Genomic DNA, 18444 nt, shown 5'->3' on the forward strand with positions numbered 1-18444 from the left:
GCTTCCCGCCGCCGCCCCGTTGCCGTGGTACCGCGGCCCGGCCGCCATCATGGCGGAGCCCAGCGCGGCGGTGAGGGAGCCCCGGGCTTCCCCGTGCCGCCCGGTCCCCCGGCCCCGCCGCGCTGAGGCCCCGTGTGTCTGCTTCTCCGCAGGAGCGCCGCTGGCTGCAGGCTGCCGGGGACTTCGTCCGCCGAGCGCTCCCAACCCGACAGGAGCCGGGCGGCGCGGAGCCGCCGCCATCACCAGAGCTGGACGCGGTGCTGCGGTGCCTGAGGAGAGCGGGCCGCGGGGAGCTGCCGCTCGGCTACAGGTGACGGGACGGGACCGGGGACGGGACTGGGGACGGGGGACATGAGGGGGTGTCGGGCATGAGGAGGAGACACCCCCCACCAGGCGCCGGGTGCAGCCGGGGGTCGCGCAGCCAGGCTGGGGGTGCACCACAACCAGCACCACCACTGTGACCAGCAGCAGCACCATCACCACCTGCAGCGTGACCAGCAGCACCACCACCACGACCAGCAGCAGCAGCAGCAGCACCACCAGCAGCAGCACCAGCAGCCAAAGCAGCGCTGCGCAGCCTGCCCCGGATGCTGGGGGTGGGAGGGCTGTTGTCGAAGACGGGTAACCGCACGCGTCTTCTTGGCTTCGACGTGCCCCCGATCGCTCTTGCGGTATGATTAAGCGCCGTATCCGCTAGTCTGCGGTAGGGAGGGTGCAGAAGCAAAGTGGGGCATCTCGCTGAGAGCTGGATGGTGCGCAGCTGGGTCCTGCTAGGCTGCACTGATACCTGTCAGTGTTAGCACGTTGAGGTTTGCGAAGAGGGAATCTAGGATAGCGTGGTCCTTGTTTTAGTTGGTAAAAGGCTTTTATATGCTTGGCATCATGAAAAGCATGCAACTTGCTGAGAAGGGTTCACATTGGACGGTCTGGATCACCTGGATCTATTTCTGCCATCTCCAACTCATGGTGGGGGAACGTTTGTTAAAGCCCCTGGCTTGTGTGAGAGGCTACTGGGCTGCTTGTAAGCATATGGTGTCCACAGTTAGCCTTCGAGTTCTGGAGCACCAGAGGAGGGTTCAGTAGTTACCTGCATACGATAGCAAGGATCCAGCATACTCCTTTAGTTTTGGTTTATCCAAAAAAACAATCAGCACTCATAATGAAAACATGAACAGCACTGTGTTCTGCTTGTAGACCATAGGCATCAGTATTAATCCCAATTTTGCTGTATCTCTGAGGATGCAGCAGTTTGCTTATATCCTTTTCAGCTAATCCTTTCCAGTTGAGGTTCCTGCCAAATACACAAGTACCTACACGTGTTTATCTCTTCAGATTAATTTTTTATACGAGTACTATTTATAGCTTATGCAGACCCATCACTTGTCTAGACTAGTTTCTGGCTTTGAACTATCGATACCTGACTTACCAAGTGAAAATTTTCAAATTCATATTCTCTGAATGTGGTTATCTCCTGCTCCTGAAGAAGTGGGTGTTGCGAATACAGCTGCAGTTTCACAACCTGAAATTGTCAGCCAACCTCACTGGAAACAAGTACCAAATCACTAGCCAGAGACTGGCAATACTCATACCTCTTACAGTATTGCTGTTAGCATGGACAGAGGACTTTTGTTAATTCTCTAGCACAGACAGCCAGGTTACGGTCCGGTGAGGATGCTGTCTTGTTCTCCCATATTCGGTACTGTGGTCAGTCCAAGCATGATAGATGCTCAGATAGGGAGAGCCTCAACTGTGGTTGATGTCAGCGTTACTCTTTCTTCTCACGCCCTGCCAAGGCTCAGAATGTGGATGGAAAGATTCAGGGCTCACTTGGCTGTGTTCTTACAGGTGAAGGCACAGCCTAAGATTACTGACTTATCTCACTGCTTTGTATCATGTAAGTTATGCACAGGAGCGAATCTGTTCCAAAACTGGCACAGTCTTCATCTAGAAGTTGTTCAGCCTTGCTTTGGCTACAGTTCAGCACTTTTCACACTAAATGATGGAATTAGTTGGTGTTTACCTATGTTCGTTACTGACATGTAAGCTGTCTTGAGCAGTTGTTGCGCTTTTCTCAGTCTCCCATTCAAGTTAAAAATGTCTAAACTCTTCTCTCTCCCACCTTCCCCCCACGTTACTAAAAAATTGAAAACATGTTCCATTTTGTCAGCTCTCAATTATTACATTTTCCAGGTCTTCTGCCTACTCAGGTGACTGTAACAGCAAAGGGTGTCTGTTTTCAGAGGGGATACTTGGGCAGAACAGACATGTTGGCTGAGCAGAGGGACATCCCTGATAAATGCCGGTGAATGGGTTGATTCTTGCCATATGGTATCATCAAACCATGCCAACAGCTAAGGCTCTTCTGACTGGGCCAAGCTTTGTCCACTCCTAAGATCACTGTAATCCCTAAACTTTGCAGGCTGAGTTCATGCTTCTATGTTCTTCCTTTTCATTTTTTTCCAGTTTCATCTCGATCTCTGACCTAAAGAGTCAGCAGTGCATGCCATGCTGCAGCCACTTGACCTGGAGCACTAATGAATTTAAAGAATGGGCTCGTCAAGGACAAGGTGCTTTACCCACGCACAGCTCTTTGCCAAGGGCTTACCTGATCTTGGTTGGCTATTTAACAGATGGAAGGCAAGAGGACAAAGAGAAGTTGGTAGATGGTTGCCTATATGTGAAAGACAATACTGGGATAATCCCTTGTGAGGTATGTCCTTGGTCTGAGGGTTTCTGTGTCTATTTCTGTTTCTGGGGCTCTGTCTCAGACCGCCACAGGCTTCAAACGGTTTGCCAGGGTCTGTACTGAGAAAAATAACACATCTGTGTAACTGACATGAAAACAGCAAGCTCACATCCTGGGGAGAGGATGGAACATGTCAAATTTGTCATTGCTAGGAGAGCAAATATTGAACATACTGGCCTGGAGAAAGAGAAGAGTAAGCCTAATGTACAGTCCTGTTACACGTTGAACAGCATGAGGTGGCCTGGGAGACACGGAGATCGTAGAATCCTGGTTTTGTTGAATTTCAGCCAGTGGAGAAGAAATAACTTTCTGGAGAACTGTAGTGGTTGTTCAGTGATGCACTGATGACATAATTTGAGGAAGTAATAACTTGTGTGACAGTGGTGTCACACAAAAAGCCTCTTAAAGATCATAGGACAGGGAGTCTAAATACTAGGTAACCCCTGGAATGGTGATGAAAGAGCAACGAGGCTGTACCTTCCAGGAAAGTGAAGAATAGGCAAAAGTGATTTAGTTCTGTTGGTATCGTCTTCTAACGCCTATGTTCTAAACATGGGAAAAGAGGGCGAGTGAGAATTTTAGAAAAATAGCCTGGAAATAACAAAGCCTCATGGGGGGAATGATATAATTCAGGAAATGCTAGTTGTAGAGCTCAGCAAATCTGCACCAGATTTGCATCTGGAAGGCCAGAAGTTCTCTGTGCAAGACAGGGAAGTGGGTAGAAAACGCTGCTCTCATTTAGTAATGAAGCCCAGCAGTAGAATAAGAGTTTATGGTGTGTGTAACAGCAAATTAGTAGACTAACATTGTAACTAATGCTAAGAAAAAATACTGTAATTCATCTCAAGGTTTTATCTCTCTGTCTTTTGCCTTAGCTCCTGCATTTTGAACTGGAGTGGCTGGAATCACTGTTCCTCTTCCCAAGCTGGGCATACATACTGCAGACAGACCAGGGTGCAGCAGGGTACATAGAAATCCTGTTGGATCCCATACCAGTAAATCTCCTCCCGAAGAAAGTACCTGACAGCACTGCAGTCATCTACCCGGCATCGGCTGAGCCACTGCTTGCCTCCAGGTAAACGCCTAGCGCGGTCATCTACAACGTAGTGCTGTTGGCTCTGGTTTGGCAGGTATCACAGAGAGTGCTTGGCTTAGGAAGAGCCACGTTATGCTTCTGCCACAGGTGGGAGCAGGATGGTGAGTGATGGAAGTAAATGTTATGTAATAAAGCCACTTTTCATCAATAAGCTATTTTCCAGGAGTTTACCTGAAATTTTTATTCCGTATTTTGGCAAAGTAATCAAAATACATCAGGAAATAGTTACAATTTGTCTACTACAGAAAAAGCATGAGAACAAAATGATCACTCAAACTTCTGCTGAGGCTAAAGTTCACTACTTTGCTTAGCACAATTTTTTCCCCCCCTTTTTTTTTTTTACTTACAGTGAAACAAAAATATCATTAGAATCCAGAATTACTTTCCAATATGAAATTAATATATACCACTGGTCAAGTTCTTATCAGATTGCTGAGATAAATGCCAGTTAAATATCAGATACTAAGAGTTAGCTGTTCTCTTCAGTGGAAATGATACTTACAGTATAAGAAAATCATGGAATGGTTTGGGCTGGAAGGATCATGCAGTTCCAACTCCCCTGCCATGGGCAGGGACACTTCCCACTAGATCAAGTTGCTCCAAGCTCCATCCAGCCTCGCCTTGAACACTTCCAGGGATGGGGCATCTACAGCTTCTCTGGGCAACCTGTTCCAGTGCCTCACCACCCTCTGAGTGAAGAATTTTCTTCCTAATACCTAATCTAAATCTACCCTTTTTTAGTTTAAAACCATTACTCCCTGTCCCATCACTACACTCCTTGACAGAATCCCTCCCCAGCTTTCCTGTAGGCCCTCTTTAGGTATTGGATGGCTGCTATAAGGTCTCCCCGGAGCCTTTTCTTCTCCAGGCTGAACAACCCTAGCTCCCTCAGCCTGTCTTCCTAGGAGAGGTGCTCCAGCCATTTGATCATCCTTGTGGCCCTCTGGACTTGTTATAACAGGTTCATGTCCTTCTTGTGCTGGGGGCCCCAGAACTGAACGCAGCGCTACAGCTGGGATCTCACTAGAGCAGAGCAGAGGGGGACAATCACCTCCCTCGCCCTGCTGCCCACACTGCTTTTGATGCAGCTGAAGATACAGTTGGCTTTTTGGGCTGCAAGCGCATATTGCTGGCTCATGTTGAGCTTCTAATCCATTGACACCCCCAGGTCCTTCTCCTCAGAGCTTCTCTCAATTCATTCATTGCCCACTCTGTATTTGTGCTTGGGATTGCCTCAGCCAAGGCGCAGGACTTTGCACTTGGCCTTCTTGAACTTGATGAGGTTTGCCCAGGCCCACCTCTCAAGCCTGCCCAGGTCCCTCTGGATGGCATCCCTTCCCTCCAGCGTGTCGACCATACCACTCAACTTGGTGTCACTGGCAAACCTGCTCAGGGTGCACTTGATCCCACTGTCGATGTCACTGACAAAGATATTAAACAGCGCCAGTCCCAATACTGACCCCCTGAGGAACACCACTCGTTACTGATCTCCACTTGGACATTGAGCTGTTGACTGCAGCTGTCTGAGCATGACCATCCAGCCAATTCCTTACCCACCGAGTGGTTCATCCATAAAATCTATGTCTCTCCAATTTAGAGACAAGGATATCATGGGACACAGTGTCAAATGCTTTGCACAAGTCCAGGTAGATGATGTCCGTTGCTCTTCCCCTATCCACCAGTGCTGTAACCCTGTTGTAGAAAGCCACCAGATTTGTCAGGCGTGATCTTCCCTTAGTGAAGCCATGTTGGCTGTCACCAATCACCTCCTTATTTTCTACGTGCTTTAGCAGAGTTTCCAGGAGGATCTGCTCCTTGATCTTGCCAGGTGCAGAGGTGAGACTGGCCTGTAGTTCCCTGGGTCTTCCTTTTTACCCTTTTAAAAACGGGGATTATGATTCCCCTCTTCCAGTCAGTGGGAACTTCACTGGACTGACCCAACTTCTTTAATATGATGGGTAGTGGCTTAGCAACTACTTCTGCCAGTTCTCTCAGGACCCACGGATGCATCTCACCAGGTCCCATGGACCTGTGCACCTTTAGGTTCCTTAGCTGGTCTCAAACCTGATCTACAGTGGGCAGTTCATAATTCTCCCAGCCCCTGCCTTTGCCTTCCGGGGCTTGGGCTCTGTGGCTGGAGCTATTGCCCGTGAAGACTTAGGGAAAAAAGTCATTGAGTACTTCAGCCTTCTCCGTATCCCAGGTGACCAGATCTTCCATTTCCTTCCAGAGAGGGCCCACAATTTCCCAAATCTTCCCTTTATCACCGATGTACCTATAGAAGCCTTTCTTGTTGCCCTTGATGTCCCTGACCAAATTTAATTCCATTAGGGCTTTATCTTTCCTAACCTGATCCCTGGCTGTTTGGATGATTTCTGTGTATCCCTCCCAGGCTATCTGGCCTTGCTTCCACCCTCTGTAGGCCTCCTTTTTCTGTTTGAGTTTGGCCAGGAGATCCTTATTCATCTGTGTAGGCCTCCTGGCATTTTTGCCCAACTTCCTCTTTGTTGGGATGCATCGCTCCTGAGTTTGGACAATGAGCTCCTTGAATATTAACCAGCTCGCTTGGGCCCCTCTTCCCTCCAGGGCTTTGTCCCATGGTACTCTACCAAGCAGATCCCTGAAGAAGCCAAAATCTGCTCTCCCAAAGCCCAGGGTAGTGAGCTTGCTGTGCTCCCTCCTCGCTGCCCCCAGGACCCTAAACTACCACCACTTCACGGTCACTGCAGCCAAGGCTGCCCTGGAACTTCACATTCCCCAGCAGCCCCTCCTTGTTGGTGAGAATGAGGTCCAGTAGAGCACGTCTCTTCACTGGCTCCTCTGTCACTTGGAGAAGGAAGTTACCATCAATGCATTCCAGGAACCTCCTGGATTGCCTGTGCCCTGCTGTGCTGTTCCTCCACCAGATATCAAGATTACTGAAGTTCCTCATGAGGACATGGGCTTGTGAACATGAGGCTACTTCTAGCTGTCTCTAGAGGACCCCATCTGCTTGGTCTTCCTGACCAGGTGGCCTGTAGCAGACCCCCACTGTAATGTCACCTGTCCCTGTCTCCCCTTGAATCCTGACCCATCAGCTCTCTGCCAGCTCCTCACCCATTCCAGGGCAGAGCTCCTTGCACTCCAGCTGCTCATTGATCTGGGGGCAACACCCCCTCTCCCTGCCTGTCCTTCCCCTAGAGCCTGTATCCTTCCATTCCGACACTCCAGTCATGGGAGCCATCCCACCACATCTCCGTAATGCCAATGAAGTCATAGCCCTGCAGGCATGTGCATCTCTAACTCCTCTTGTTTATTCCCCATGCTACATATGTGTTAGCACAGAGACATTGATTTGGGCCCCTGATGAAGCTGCCTTACTGGCTGGAGTGGCTGGAATTCCTTTGTGCTGCTCTTCAGGTGCTCTCCTGCTGACCCGTGACGCTTCTCCAGGCTCTGGGCACCTATCACTGACACTGGCATCAAACTGGGAGGAGCGAGATGGAATGAGGTTCCCCTCCCCTGGAAACTGTAGCTTAAAGCCCTCTTCACCAGCTTGACAAGCCTATGACTGGAGATGCTCTTCCCCTTTCCTGACAGGGGAAAAAGTAGCTGAAGGAATTGCAAGTCTTACTCAAGTTCATAATTTCAGGTTGTGCTAGATAATGTTTTATCTTCATGAGCAGACAATTCTAGATGCAACACTAAAAAGTGACTAGTGAGGCTGCTTTATGTTCTTCTGGTTTAATTGACTTTCTCTGCTTATGAACAACTTCTTTGAGCTTAAGTGTTTGGTTTAGCTCAACAACTTTCTAAACAAGAAAACTTTTTTCATATTTCAGTGTGTACACTATTAGACTTTTGTTAACTTAAAGCTTCTCTGCTGGTCCCTGTTATCTGACCAATTTTCCATGTTCCTTCTTTAAAGATGTTATCAATAAAGTTCATCAAATGTTGTTCTTGGGACCTGTGTACGTTGAGGTCCTGGCATTTATTTTTAAAAACTTATTAAATTAAATGATATTTTTGTCTAAGAATCAAGATTTTCTTTGTTCAGAGTAAGTCGAATGGTTATTTTGAAGTTCAGTAGATGTTTAAATGAAAATGATAAGTACTTGTTTCTTTAAAAGAATAATGTTTGTTGGTGTTTTTTTTTTCTTCATTTTTTGAAATGAAACCGTGAAATGACTAAATATATGCCACCCTTTTCTCCTCTCATCTGCTTTCAGTTTTGCTGCTCTTTTACTCTGTGCCAAGTTTGTCAAGAAGACTGTTGTTGCTTTCAGGCCGCTTTTGTTTATAGGCTTAGGGACTTCATAGTTTCATATTGCATGGATCTACGGAACTGAGTTCTGTTTTCTGCTGCAGAATTGCTTGTGACTTTCTTTTTTCCCCTTTCAACCTATAATTGGCTTCTTGTTTGTGATAAAGCTTTTTATAATCTGGCTCTCATCTTGGAACGTGAATCTTTTCAACACAATCCTGCTGTCTTCAAGTATTAAGGATTTTTAAAATGTCAAAGGGATTTAGTATATGAAAAGTTAAAGTAAGAATTTTTGTAGCCAAGTGTTGTTTTGAAAACCTCTCTGAGAAATGGTCCACATGACTTTGTTAGATCCTTTATTGCCAGAAGGTGCATGCTATGTGTTCGTGTAACTTGGTTTTGAGATGCTTTGAGTTCTTCCATTTCTGATTTGCTTTGCTTCCTCAATCGTCCTATAGGATTCCGTGTAAGAGAAGACCAAAGCTCAACGTGGCAGGTGAATTGGCCAGGCTCAGCCCTCTCCTTTGTATTCACCGGAAGACATTCTTCTTTCTCTTCCTGAAGTGCTTCACCTCAGCTGTTAGGGTCCCTGTGCTGGTGCAGGTAAGCCCTTGGAGTTTGCCCACCGTATGTATTTGTGTACGTGTTGGTCAATCCATTCTTTGAAGCTTGCCCTTGACTTCTCAGTTTGATTTATGTATCCTTTTACTAGTGACACTTCTTGTCTTATTCCATGCAGCCTACAATAGTCCATGTACCATAAGTCAATTGCTATGCCCTGCAGAGGTACAACCCTCCTCCCTTCTGCAATTGCGTTGCCCTCGAACATCTTGCAGATATCACCCTTTTAGTGAGAGTGTGAGGTGATCCTCTCAAAAGAAGAGATTATTAGGTGGGGTTACCAGGGTTGGGAATAATATTTTTCCTATGCAGGAGATGCTGATGTCACTTTTTCTTTCTCTGCTCTAGAAGCCCAGCCAGCTGGCATGGCACCATGCTCTCCAGTTGGGTCACAGGTACACAGTAACAGGCCTGAGTATGTCCAGCCTGAAGAAATCTGGGCAAAGGATGTTTGTCACTGGTGTTTCTTCCTGCCTTCTGCCTTACTGTGCAGAGCAGGTAAAGGAGCAGTCATTGGACAGTGCTTGGCAAGGAGAATCCTCTCTGTCTGCTTCCCTTGAGACCACAGAGCAGCTCAGTGACTCCTTAGAATTGAGAGTTGAAGAGGAGAGGCTAGGATCAACCAAAAAGTCCAAGATGATCTCATATGTGGTAAGGATTTGTAGCATTAGCCTTCACCCACTCATGTTCTAGGTCTTCAGCTCCTGGCCTGCAAGATCTCATTGTCATCATGAATTTATTTCCCTATCACTCGGGCCTGTGAGTCTCTTATACTCTGGGATACAATCCAGAATTGTAACTTTCTGTTTGCTTTTTATTTAGGGAACCGTCACCAAAATACTCAATGCCCAAGCTGGTCTCTATGAACTTGATAACAAAGTCTGCTTGTGCCTTGCTTACCAGCAGTTGTTGAACTCTGCACGTGGACTGCGACCAGGAGCATGTGTGGAGGTAAAGTTGTGAGACTCGTGAGGTGTGGTGGGTTGATCTTGGCCAGCTGTCAACCAAGCTGTTCTATTGCTCCTCCTCCTCAGCCAGACAGGAGAAAAGAATAACATGGAGGGAAAAGGCTCTTGAGTTGAGATAAGGACGGGGAGATCACTCACCACTTACCATCGCAGGCAGAACAGACTCAAACTGGGGAAGGTTCATTTATTGCTGATTAAAAATAGAGTAAGAAAGAAACAAACAAAACTCAAACAACCTCCCCTTCTTCCCAGCCTCAACTTCACTCTGTTCCTGACTCTTCTCCCTCCTCTTCCCCCCCTACACCCTGTCCCTGTGTGGTGCAGGTGGATGTGGAACGGGGTTGCAATGAGTTCATAATGCTTCATCTCTGGCACTTCATAGGCTCCTTCCTTCTCATACTTTTCCCCTGCTCTACCATGGAGCACTTCCCACGGGCTGCAGTTCTTCAAGAACTGCTCCAGCATGGCTCCTACCCATGGGCTGCAGCTCTTGTCAGAAAACCTAATCCTGTGGGCCGCAGCCTCCTCCAGGCCACATCCACCTGCTCCACTGGGGGCTCCTCCATGGGCTGCAGCGTGGAGATCTGCTCCATGTGGGACCCATGGGCTGCAGGGGGACAGCCTGCTCCACCAGGGGCCTCTCCGCAGGCCGCAGGGGAACTTCTGCTGCGTGCCTGGAGCACCTCCTGCCCTCCTGCTGCACTGACCTGGGGGGCTGCAGGGCTGTTTTTCTCAATTTTCTCACTCCTCTCACCAGCTGTTGTTGCACAGCAGTTTTTTACCCTTTCTTCAGTCTTCTCCTTCAGGGGCACAACCAGCATTGCTCATTGGTTCAGCTCTGGCCAGCAGTGGGACCCTTTTGGAGCCGGCTGGAACTGGCTTTTACCTGACTTGGGGCAACTTCTGGTCTCTTCTCACCTGGCTACCAAACCCTTGCCCTGGGGCATGGCTTACAAATGTGTGGGTCAACAGAAGACTGCAGGAATATTGGAACTTTTTCAGCAAGTACCTGAAATAAAATCAGGGATTTTACTTACCAGGCTTGGTCGTGAGAGTTGAAATGATAATTATCTGATTCCTGCCTCAGCAGTGGCAGGTACTTCAGTTCCATTGGGTTTATAGACCGTCCAACAGAGTAACAAAGGATTTGGGGTGGGGTGATGGCTTCATGGCAGCCTGCTCATTTCCTATCTTAAGTTGGAATGTCTGTCTCTCTCAGCTCATCGATGTCCACCTCATACAGAAGCCTGTGGTGTCCTCTCCTTCCATTGTACTTGGTGCTTGCCTGAACAGCACTGTCACGCTGAAGAGTTTTTCAAGGCTCAGCACCCCTTACCAGCCACCGGCCACTTCAGGAAATCTCTACTTACAGCTGCTCTTCCGCTATAATCTCGATATGCCATGCTACCTCTGGCTGGTGAGCCTCCTGGAGACGTTTGAGGGGAGGTGAGCATAGTTCTGAAGTCAGGCTTTGTGCAAATGTGCTTTCACAGAATCACAGAATCGTCTTGGTTGGAAGAGACCTCCAAGATCACCCAGTCCAACCTCTGACCTAACACTAACAAGTCCTCCACTAAACCATATCACTAAGCTCAACATCTAAACATCTTTTAAAGACCTCCAGGGATGGTGACTCAACCACTTCCCTGGGCAGCCCATTCCAACACCTAACAACCCTTTTAGTAAAGAAGTTCTTCCAAATATCCGACCTAAACCTCCCCTGGTGCAACGTTAGCCCATTCCCCCTTGTCCTGTCACCAGGCATGTGGGAGAATAGACCAACCCCTACCTTGCTACAGCTACCTGGGCATCATATAGACCACGTGTTGGCAAAATTCACGTACTTGAAGACTAATGGCAGCAGCAATTGTTCCTGGTTTACTGGCCTAAGCCAGCCATTCATTTAGGTTTCACATCAAGGCCGGTTGTTTATACCTTACAGTCACTCTTATGAGGAAATCATGGACTTTTTCAGGCCCATGTGCAGTAAGCCCACTGCTCTCTGGAAGCTGCAGTGCTCCAGAGCACATGCTGACCTACTCCCACCTACAAAGCCTTGTTCTGAAATACAGAGGCACTGTAGGAACGTGCACCTTCCAACCTGGTTTGCACGGTAAATGAGCGTTGGCACTGAGGCTGGAGCTGGGAACTGCTAGAACCAAATCACAGACGATATAAAGACTCTTATGTCCTAGTTCCTCACAGGAGCAGCACTACCTGCTCAGCATACTGCTCTTAGATGTTCTGAGTTTTTTCAGTAGTGTGAGCTTCCATTTGAAAACCTCTGTTCTAGCAGGTTTTCCCACACAAGCTTATCTCTGAGGCTTCTGGGTGGTTTCTTGCTCTTTCTGATGGCTGTGCTCTGCGGTACAGCTGTGGGACAGTTTCTGGGTTCGCTTCTGGGTTATGTTACTGAAAATGCTTGTTTTGTTCTGGAATAGTTAGGGTTGATCACCATAACTGCTGCCTCAGACATTAAATACAAAAAGGTATATATTAAATCCCAGACAAATAGCAGTTTTTAGAATGCTCTGTCTTCCTCTCTTTCACTGGCATTGTGACTTTTTACCATGCTTTCCAATAAAACAGCTTTGGTTTTGCTCCAGGAATGATGCTAGCTATAAGTTTTAGTTTTTATTAGCTTTTCCGCTTGCTTTAAATGTCACTGCTAAGTTCTGCTACTGCCTGAAAGTTGTTGCAGTGAGTTAGTTACTCTCTCTCTTTATTTGATTTCACCTTCTGTTATTAAGACTTCGTTTTGACTGGAAGCGCAATCACTTTCAGGTGTTCAAAGTGGTGAGGTAGGTTTCTGAAAGGAACCCAATGCAAGGAAAATATCAGAACAAGAGCAATCTGTGGTTGTTTTGTTCTGTCTTGTGACTTTTGCATCCTGTAAAAGAAAACCAAGTATGCCTAACATGAGTAATCATTATCAAGCTTAGCCAGACTGTGTGGAGGTCCATTTGTGTGACTTAGAGGGAGATTATCTTCATGTGGGTTTTTTGTCCGCTTGACTTCTGAGGTTTTGCCAGTCTGTCCATTTCTGTATCTCTTCCTGTTCCTTGTCTGCTTGCCTGACTTCAATGTGCATCACCCTTAAATGTTCCTTTTTTAATCACCATCTTCTTTTTGCACTTTCCTTAATTCTTGTCAGCACATTTACTCATAACAAGCAGAAAGAATCCCTGACTTAAATGCAAAACCCACTGAAAAATGAGGACTACTAATGTGTAATCTTTTTCAGGTTTTCTTGTTTCTTTGGGCACCAGCAACTGTTGCGTAGCTCAGTACACCAAAACCCTGGAGCTGCAGAGAAGTTCCTTGTCCCCCTTCTGCAAGCTGTGGTACCTGGCAGAGAGGAAACAAGAGATATCGATAATGAAATCCTAGCAAAAACACACCAGTGTCCACTGAAGAAGGTAAATGCTCTGTGAGCTGTTTTCTGTTTATCGGATGGGAAGAAACTCTGCTTGTATTATGATGATGATTACTATTTATCTTTTTTCCCCCCTCCCTTAGTATCTGACCCTGGATCCCCCATGCCAGATCCCATCTCTGTCCGCACTGCATCACGTGGCAGAACAGAAGAGCTGGGAAGGCTTCTGTCCCTCGCAGCTGCTCTCCCCCTTGGAGGCACAACACATGGGCACCCAGGAGCTGAATCGCAGGCTGGCCTGGTCCTACTGCACGCTCTGGGCAGGAAGTTTCCAGCCCCGACTGGTAAATGCCTAGTTCCCTTTACTGCCTGTGCCCCGAGAGTTCCCAGTTCTCCTTACGCCTTCCAGCACATCTGCTGTCCTTTCCCCTGTCTGCTGCATGCCTGTTCCTCTTGCTAGGGAATGACACCACTTTTCTCAGCTGTGTTGTATTGAACACAGGCTGCGTTTGGGCTGCTGCTGTGCATGCTCTGATTTATCTTCTTTTGTGTTGTAGATAGTACAAGGTGTGCTGAGAGTCTCCTCTAGGAGCAGTTTGCTCCAGCTGCAGGACAACAGCAGCAGACTTCCCTGTGTGATATCCCACAGGGATGGGAGCCCCTTTGCCAATACAGCTCTCATAGGTATGTCCCACAGAGCTAAACTGGAGGGTGCTGGGCATTTGCTGTTCTGCCATCCCATTACAAAACAAGGAAGAAAAGACTTGGTGTGGAGATGCTGAACTTGTCACTGCCTGGCCTCGTGACTTTAAATGAGGAAACTGAGCTTGCTGTTTTTGTGTTCTCTTTTCATTAGCTCAGCTTCTTTCTCTGTTTTCTTTGCAGGATCACTCTTGCAGGTGGAGAACTATCAGCTTGTAGTGGAAAGATTCATTCAGAGTGATTTTCCCTCCTGGGAGCAGCTGGCAAATCCAGAGTATGTGAGGGAGAAAAAAAGCAGGTGGGTCCCTCTATTCAGTACCCTAGTAAAATCATTACTCTGCAGTTCCACACCTATTTTGGACTATGGTAGAGCTGCTTATCAGCATAATAGTTCAGTGCCAAAGCAACTATCCTTTGCTACTTACAGGAAAGGAGATTTTTATCAGCAACAAATCCACCGTTTCCATTTTGTTCAAAATACGTCCGGCCTGGTAGCTGCCCCCTATTTCACCCTTTCTTGTTGCTCTTTCTGAATACCTGCTGAGCACTCGCCAGAAGTGTTTTTGCCAGATAGGTGTTGTTTTAGGCAGCCACCTGTCAGGAACAGGGAGTTTCATTGCTACCATTTGTCATTTCAGTGTCTACGTGCAGTTCTACTTTGAGGATGTTCAGGTTCTCCGTGCTGCGGATGGACAAATCCAGAAGGATTGTAGGGGTGAAAACAGCACCTCTTTGAGGAAAAGGAATGATGGCAGCTCAGCATCTGAGCTGGAAACCCCAGAGGCAAAAATGCTGAAATTGGAAGATCCCAAGCCAGATCCTGACAGAGATGAGAGCTGTCAGAAGGGCCTGAGCAGCACTGGAAGAACCAGTTGTGTATCTCACCTGTTCTTGGTTACCCAGAAAGAGGGTCTGATGTTGCGCAATTACCAACTAGCCAGAGAAGGAGGTGGAGAAAGACATGAGCTACAGCGTAGCTTTCAAGCCACGGTTCTGTGGCTGGGCAGACCTGTGCTGTGGAACCACCCCAGAGAGATCAGGAACCTACCGGCTCTGGAGGAGATCAGCTACGATGGAGAAGAGGGCACGAAACAGCAAGAAGTGAGGCGGGAGAAGGCTTTGGGGTTGGTTTGATATGGTTGGGAGCTGGATATGTGATAATTTAAAGATCTAGATTTCTAAACGATGGGAAAGTGATTTTTGTCTTGGGTACAGGTGTGTATTTATACAGGTAACTTCCTTGTGCCGCTCCAAGGGAGTTCCTTCTCTCAGTCAACTTCCTGTAAATACATCCACCTTCCTGGATGGTGCCAACCATACTATTCAACCAAGACACTCTCTGCTGGGCTTGTTCCCTTTCTGCTCTACTTTCTATTTCCTACCTTTTTCTTAACATTTCTCATCACCTTTTCCCCTTCTCCCCGTCTCCCACCAGGCGCTACTGCTCTTTATGGGGAAGTCGCTGCAATGGTTTCCATTTCTGCACCTGGATGGGCTGTATCGTTTCATTGTGCCCCGCTGCTCGGTAAGGGAGAGGTTGTCTTGCTGTTTCCTGTTGGAGAATTTTTGCCAAATTGCATGTGGGAGATGAGCTTAGTCACCCTCTGACTTCTCTGTTCAAGGCTTGGAATTCCCATCTGTCTTGCCAAGGAACTGCCTCAGTTCTGTGTTTAGTTAAAACTTTCAGAGTTTTGAGTTCAGTGGTGGTTGTTTTTCTTTCTTTAAACCATTGTTCATCAGCAGTCCTCTTTTCTGCGTAGCTTTCATCTTCTTCCTTTGATAGTCATCTTCTTTGCCTTATCACTCTTCTCTCAGGACTTGGAAGTGTTTGACAAGCTCAGATTTCCACCTGTGCCAGCAGAGTTCTTGGGCAGGTCATCTTGCCCCTTATGCCTGCCTGTCCAAGATACCTGGCGCTTGCAGCATGAGACATGGCTCTCCGGCCCAGCCGAGCACCAGGTATGCACTGCCTGACTGCCCTGGGCTTTTGCGGGTGACTTGTGGTTCTCTCCAGAACTAGCTCAGAAAATTATCGGTATAGAATATCTTGTCGATGAGATCATTCTGCTCTAAGCTCCATCAGGGGCTACTGCTGGGCTTTTTATTTTCCTGCCTTGGAATTATTCTGGGGAGGAAGCATCAGTTGTTTGATGTAAAGTACCTCAAAGCATGCAGAGTTTCTTTACTGCTCTGGCTGCTATAAACTGCAACCCATCTGAGTTGGTCTCTCTCCCAATTCTAGCTGGCAGCCAGGGCAGTGCTGACGGGCATGGACCAGAGAATTTCCTCCATTCCAGAAATACTTAGCAACAGGTTTGTTGGTCTGCCCTGTACTAGATGTGACTATGCCTTATGGAATGGGTCAACGTTGGTTTTTATTGGAGACACTACAACATAAATAAATGAATAATTAATGACTAATGAATTATCTGCCCGACAAGGATTGTTTAGAAATACTCCTATGTGTAAGTAATCCAGGCTGACTCTGTCCTGTTTATCAAAGCTAAAGGGATTGCAGGCTACATGGCTGCAAAATGGTGTCCAGAAAAAATTTGCACTACTGCTGGTATGGAGTAGGTGCCAAAGATCTGTGCTAAATTCCTGTCAGAAGTGGAAACAGGTGCAGCAGGGAAAATGTGGAAGGGTTTTTGTTTTCTTTTGTTTGTTTTCGATGCAACCGGCTCAAATAAAGAAGGAGGTTGGAAGCTTTCCTTTTCAAAGCACATTTAATCTGGGGTGATATGCACACACCCCAAAACCTTTACCAGTGTGTTATGGTTAGCTGAGTTTTTCTTTGCTTGACTTCTTCCTCTAAGAAAAATAATCAGGAGTTAAGCAGAAAGGAAAGCTGTAATTTCTCTCCCATTTTCTGTATTCCTGCACCTGAAAAAGCAGAAAGCAAGTTAAGGGGGCCTCTTGTCCCTGGGTGGGGTAGGCTGCAGCAAGCTGCCCTGTATCCAGTCTTTCAGGTGCTCAAGGGCAAGTTCCCCTGAAGCTGGGCTCAAGTAACAGCACTGTGCTTAACCCTGACCTTTGTTGTTGCAATCTGGGTCGGGACTTTTTCCTCTGCCTTTGTCTTCAGGCAAGACGGAAATCCTATGATTCTGGTCTGCTCTCAGTTTCAGAGGTTCCCTTGTTTCTTTCTCTGGTGAGATAGTGGAGAGGATCTTGTGTGCCTCTCCTAAGAATGAGAAGCCGTCTGTGACTCTCAGCCTTCTAAAGCAGAAAGGTAAGATTTCATGACAGCCTTGTCAGGTAATGGATTGTTTCTTGCTTATTTCTGTTTCAGAGAGCCATTGTGCTTGGCTACCTGTGTATTTGAGAACAGGTGGAGGTGTCCCACTGTATGTCAGGGGGGAAATTGTACAGTGTGCATGGTGGCTGTGGGAATACTCTACCTGGAAAATGTGTGAGATGGAACAGTAGCCTCACTGTGACGAGAGAGAAAATACCTCCAGCAGTTTCAGCTCAGTGACAGACTAAGCTACCTGTGTGTGAGCTCATGATGTGTGTTGTTCTCTGCCTCCTTAGGGAGTCTGCTAGCCAGCGATCACAGCGTGAAGCTCAGCATCTCAGTTGCTCCAGGCTCCCCTGTTGTGCTGGACGTTTACATTGCTGCGACCTATATGCAGCATCTGTGGGGTTTGCTTCGTGGAGCCAAGATCCTCTTCCAGAACTTGGAACGCAAAATCTCCAGGTACCTCTGTCTGTAGGTCCCTGATCTGGTTCTGGTCTGGATCGGACCTCCCTTTTACTGTCTTTGAAACCATTTCTCCTCTTGTTTGGGCTTTCCTTATCCCTTGTGCATGCCTTCCTGTCTCCCCAGCCCTCACTACAAATGATTTTCCTACCATGTTACAATTAAGACCAAACCAGCCATCTCTGGTTTGTTTTCTATGAGCTGTTTCTGGCATCTACTCTCTCATATTGCAGATTCCACAATGTGTATTGCACGTACATTGCCTCCAGCTGTGTGACCATCCTCTCCCTGCCAGCTTCTCACCTACTTCTTCCTTCCAGGTGAGTCTAGGGTCTGTTCTCACCTTCAGTGTCCCAAGAAAGGTTTCTCTGTTTCAAGTTTGTCATGTTCCTGTTTCTTCTAGTCCTGCAGGAAAAGCCTCATCCCCCTCACTAGTGTTTCTATCCAACTTGCAACTTCATCTACAAAACCTGCCCCAGGCACGGATTTTATGCCACTTGTCCTGTGTGTTGACCCTGTCCCTGCAGTGGGTTTGCTCACTTTGCAGCAGCATCTTCAAAGAGGTATTCAAGCTGCCAGAGATAATCTGGGAGGAGGCTTGCAGACTTTCTACTCATACATCCTATGCTACCGTGTAGAAGAAAGGAGTTCCTATCCCAATTCCAGAACCTCTTTTTCCGGTGTCTGAAAAAGACTTGCATATTGGAAAGGGACCAAAATGACAGCCGATTAGAAGTATGCATCTGATATCAGGCAGGCTTGCAGCCAGGAGTGGGGATAAAGTGAGGGCATTCAGGGGGAGAATCCTAATGTGCTAGTGCTCTGCTTTTCCCCTGTGCACTGCCACTGGGGTTCATCACCTTGCAGCATGTGTTTTTTCACCCCTTGCAAACTTTTCCCAAGACGTCCAATGGAAATTCAGTGAAATTCTTTAATCCTTTGCATACTTAATTAGGGGGATTAAAAGAAACAGTGGCCGTTCCCCTTTTCTG

The 18444-nt window shown here is 47.3% G+C and overlaps 1 protein-coding gene across 5 annotated transcripts in view; it reads left to right on the plus strand.

Annotated features, from left to right (window-relative positions):
- CTC1 (CST telomere replication complex component 1) overlaps positions 1-18444 on the plus strand; it is a 20906-nt gene continuing 2462 nt past the window's right edge. For 2 of the 5 annotated variants that reach the window (XR_005823929.1, XM_040572094.1), the window contains exons 1-19: positions 1-70; positions 153-310; positions 2464-2710; positions 3622-3821; positions 8544-8688; positions 9055-9357; positions 9529-9657; positions 10894-11120; positions 12919-13093; positions 13194-13394; positions 13608-13734; positions 13936-14050; positions 14391-14853; positions 15188-15277; positions 15568-15711; positions 15995-16065; positions 16872-16981; positions 17284-17449; positions 17686-17772. Coding sequence is in view for 3 of the 5 variants with exons in the window: in XM_040572094.1 (XP_040428028.1) it covers positions 50-70; positions 153-310; positions 2464-2710; positions 3622-3821; positions 8544-8688; positions 9055-9357; positions 9529-9657; positions 10894-11120; positions 12919-13093; positions 13194-13394; positions 13608-13734; positions 13936-14050; positions 14391-14853; positions 15188-15277; positions 15568-15711; positions 15995-16065; positions 16872-16981; positions 17284-17449; positions 17686-17772 (3179 nt within the window). In the remaining 2 variants the exon portion in view is untranslated. Of the gene's footprint in view, positions 71-152; positions 311-347; positions 1895-2463; positions 2711-3621; positions 3822-8543; positions 8689-9054; positions 9358-9528; positions 9658-10893; positions 11121-12918; positions 13094-13193; positions 13395-13607; positions 13735-13935; positions 14051-14390; positions 14854-15187; positions 15278-15567; positions 15712-15994; positions 16066-16871; positions 16982-17283; positions 17450-17685; positions 17773-17855; positions 18188-18444 lie in introns of those variants that run through there. The other 3 variants (XR_005823927.1, XM_040572075.1, XM_040572081.1) reach the window with 3 other exon arrangements.

The sequence above is a fragment of the Cygnus olor genome, chromosome 1, assembly GCF_009769625.2.
Source record: "Cygnus olor isolate bCygOlo1 chromosome 1, bCygOlo1.pri.v2, whole genome shotgun sequence".
Taxonomy (NCBI): domain Eukaryota; kingdom Metazoa; phylum Chordata; class Aves; order Anseriformes; family Anatidae; genus Cygnus; species Cygnus olor.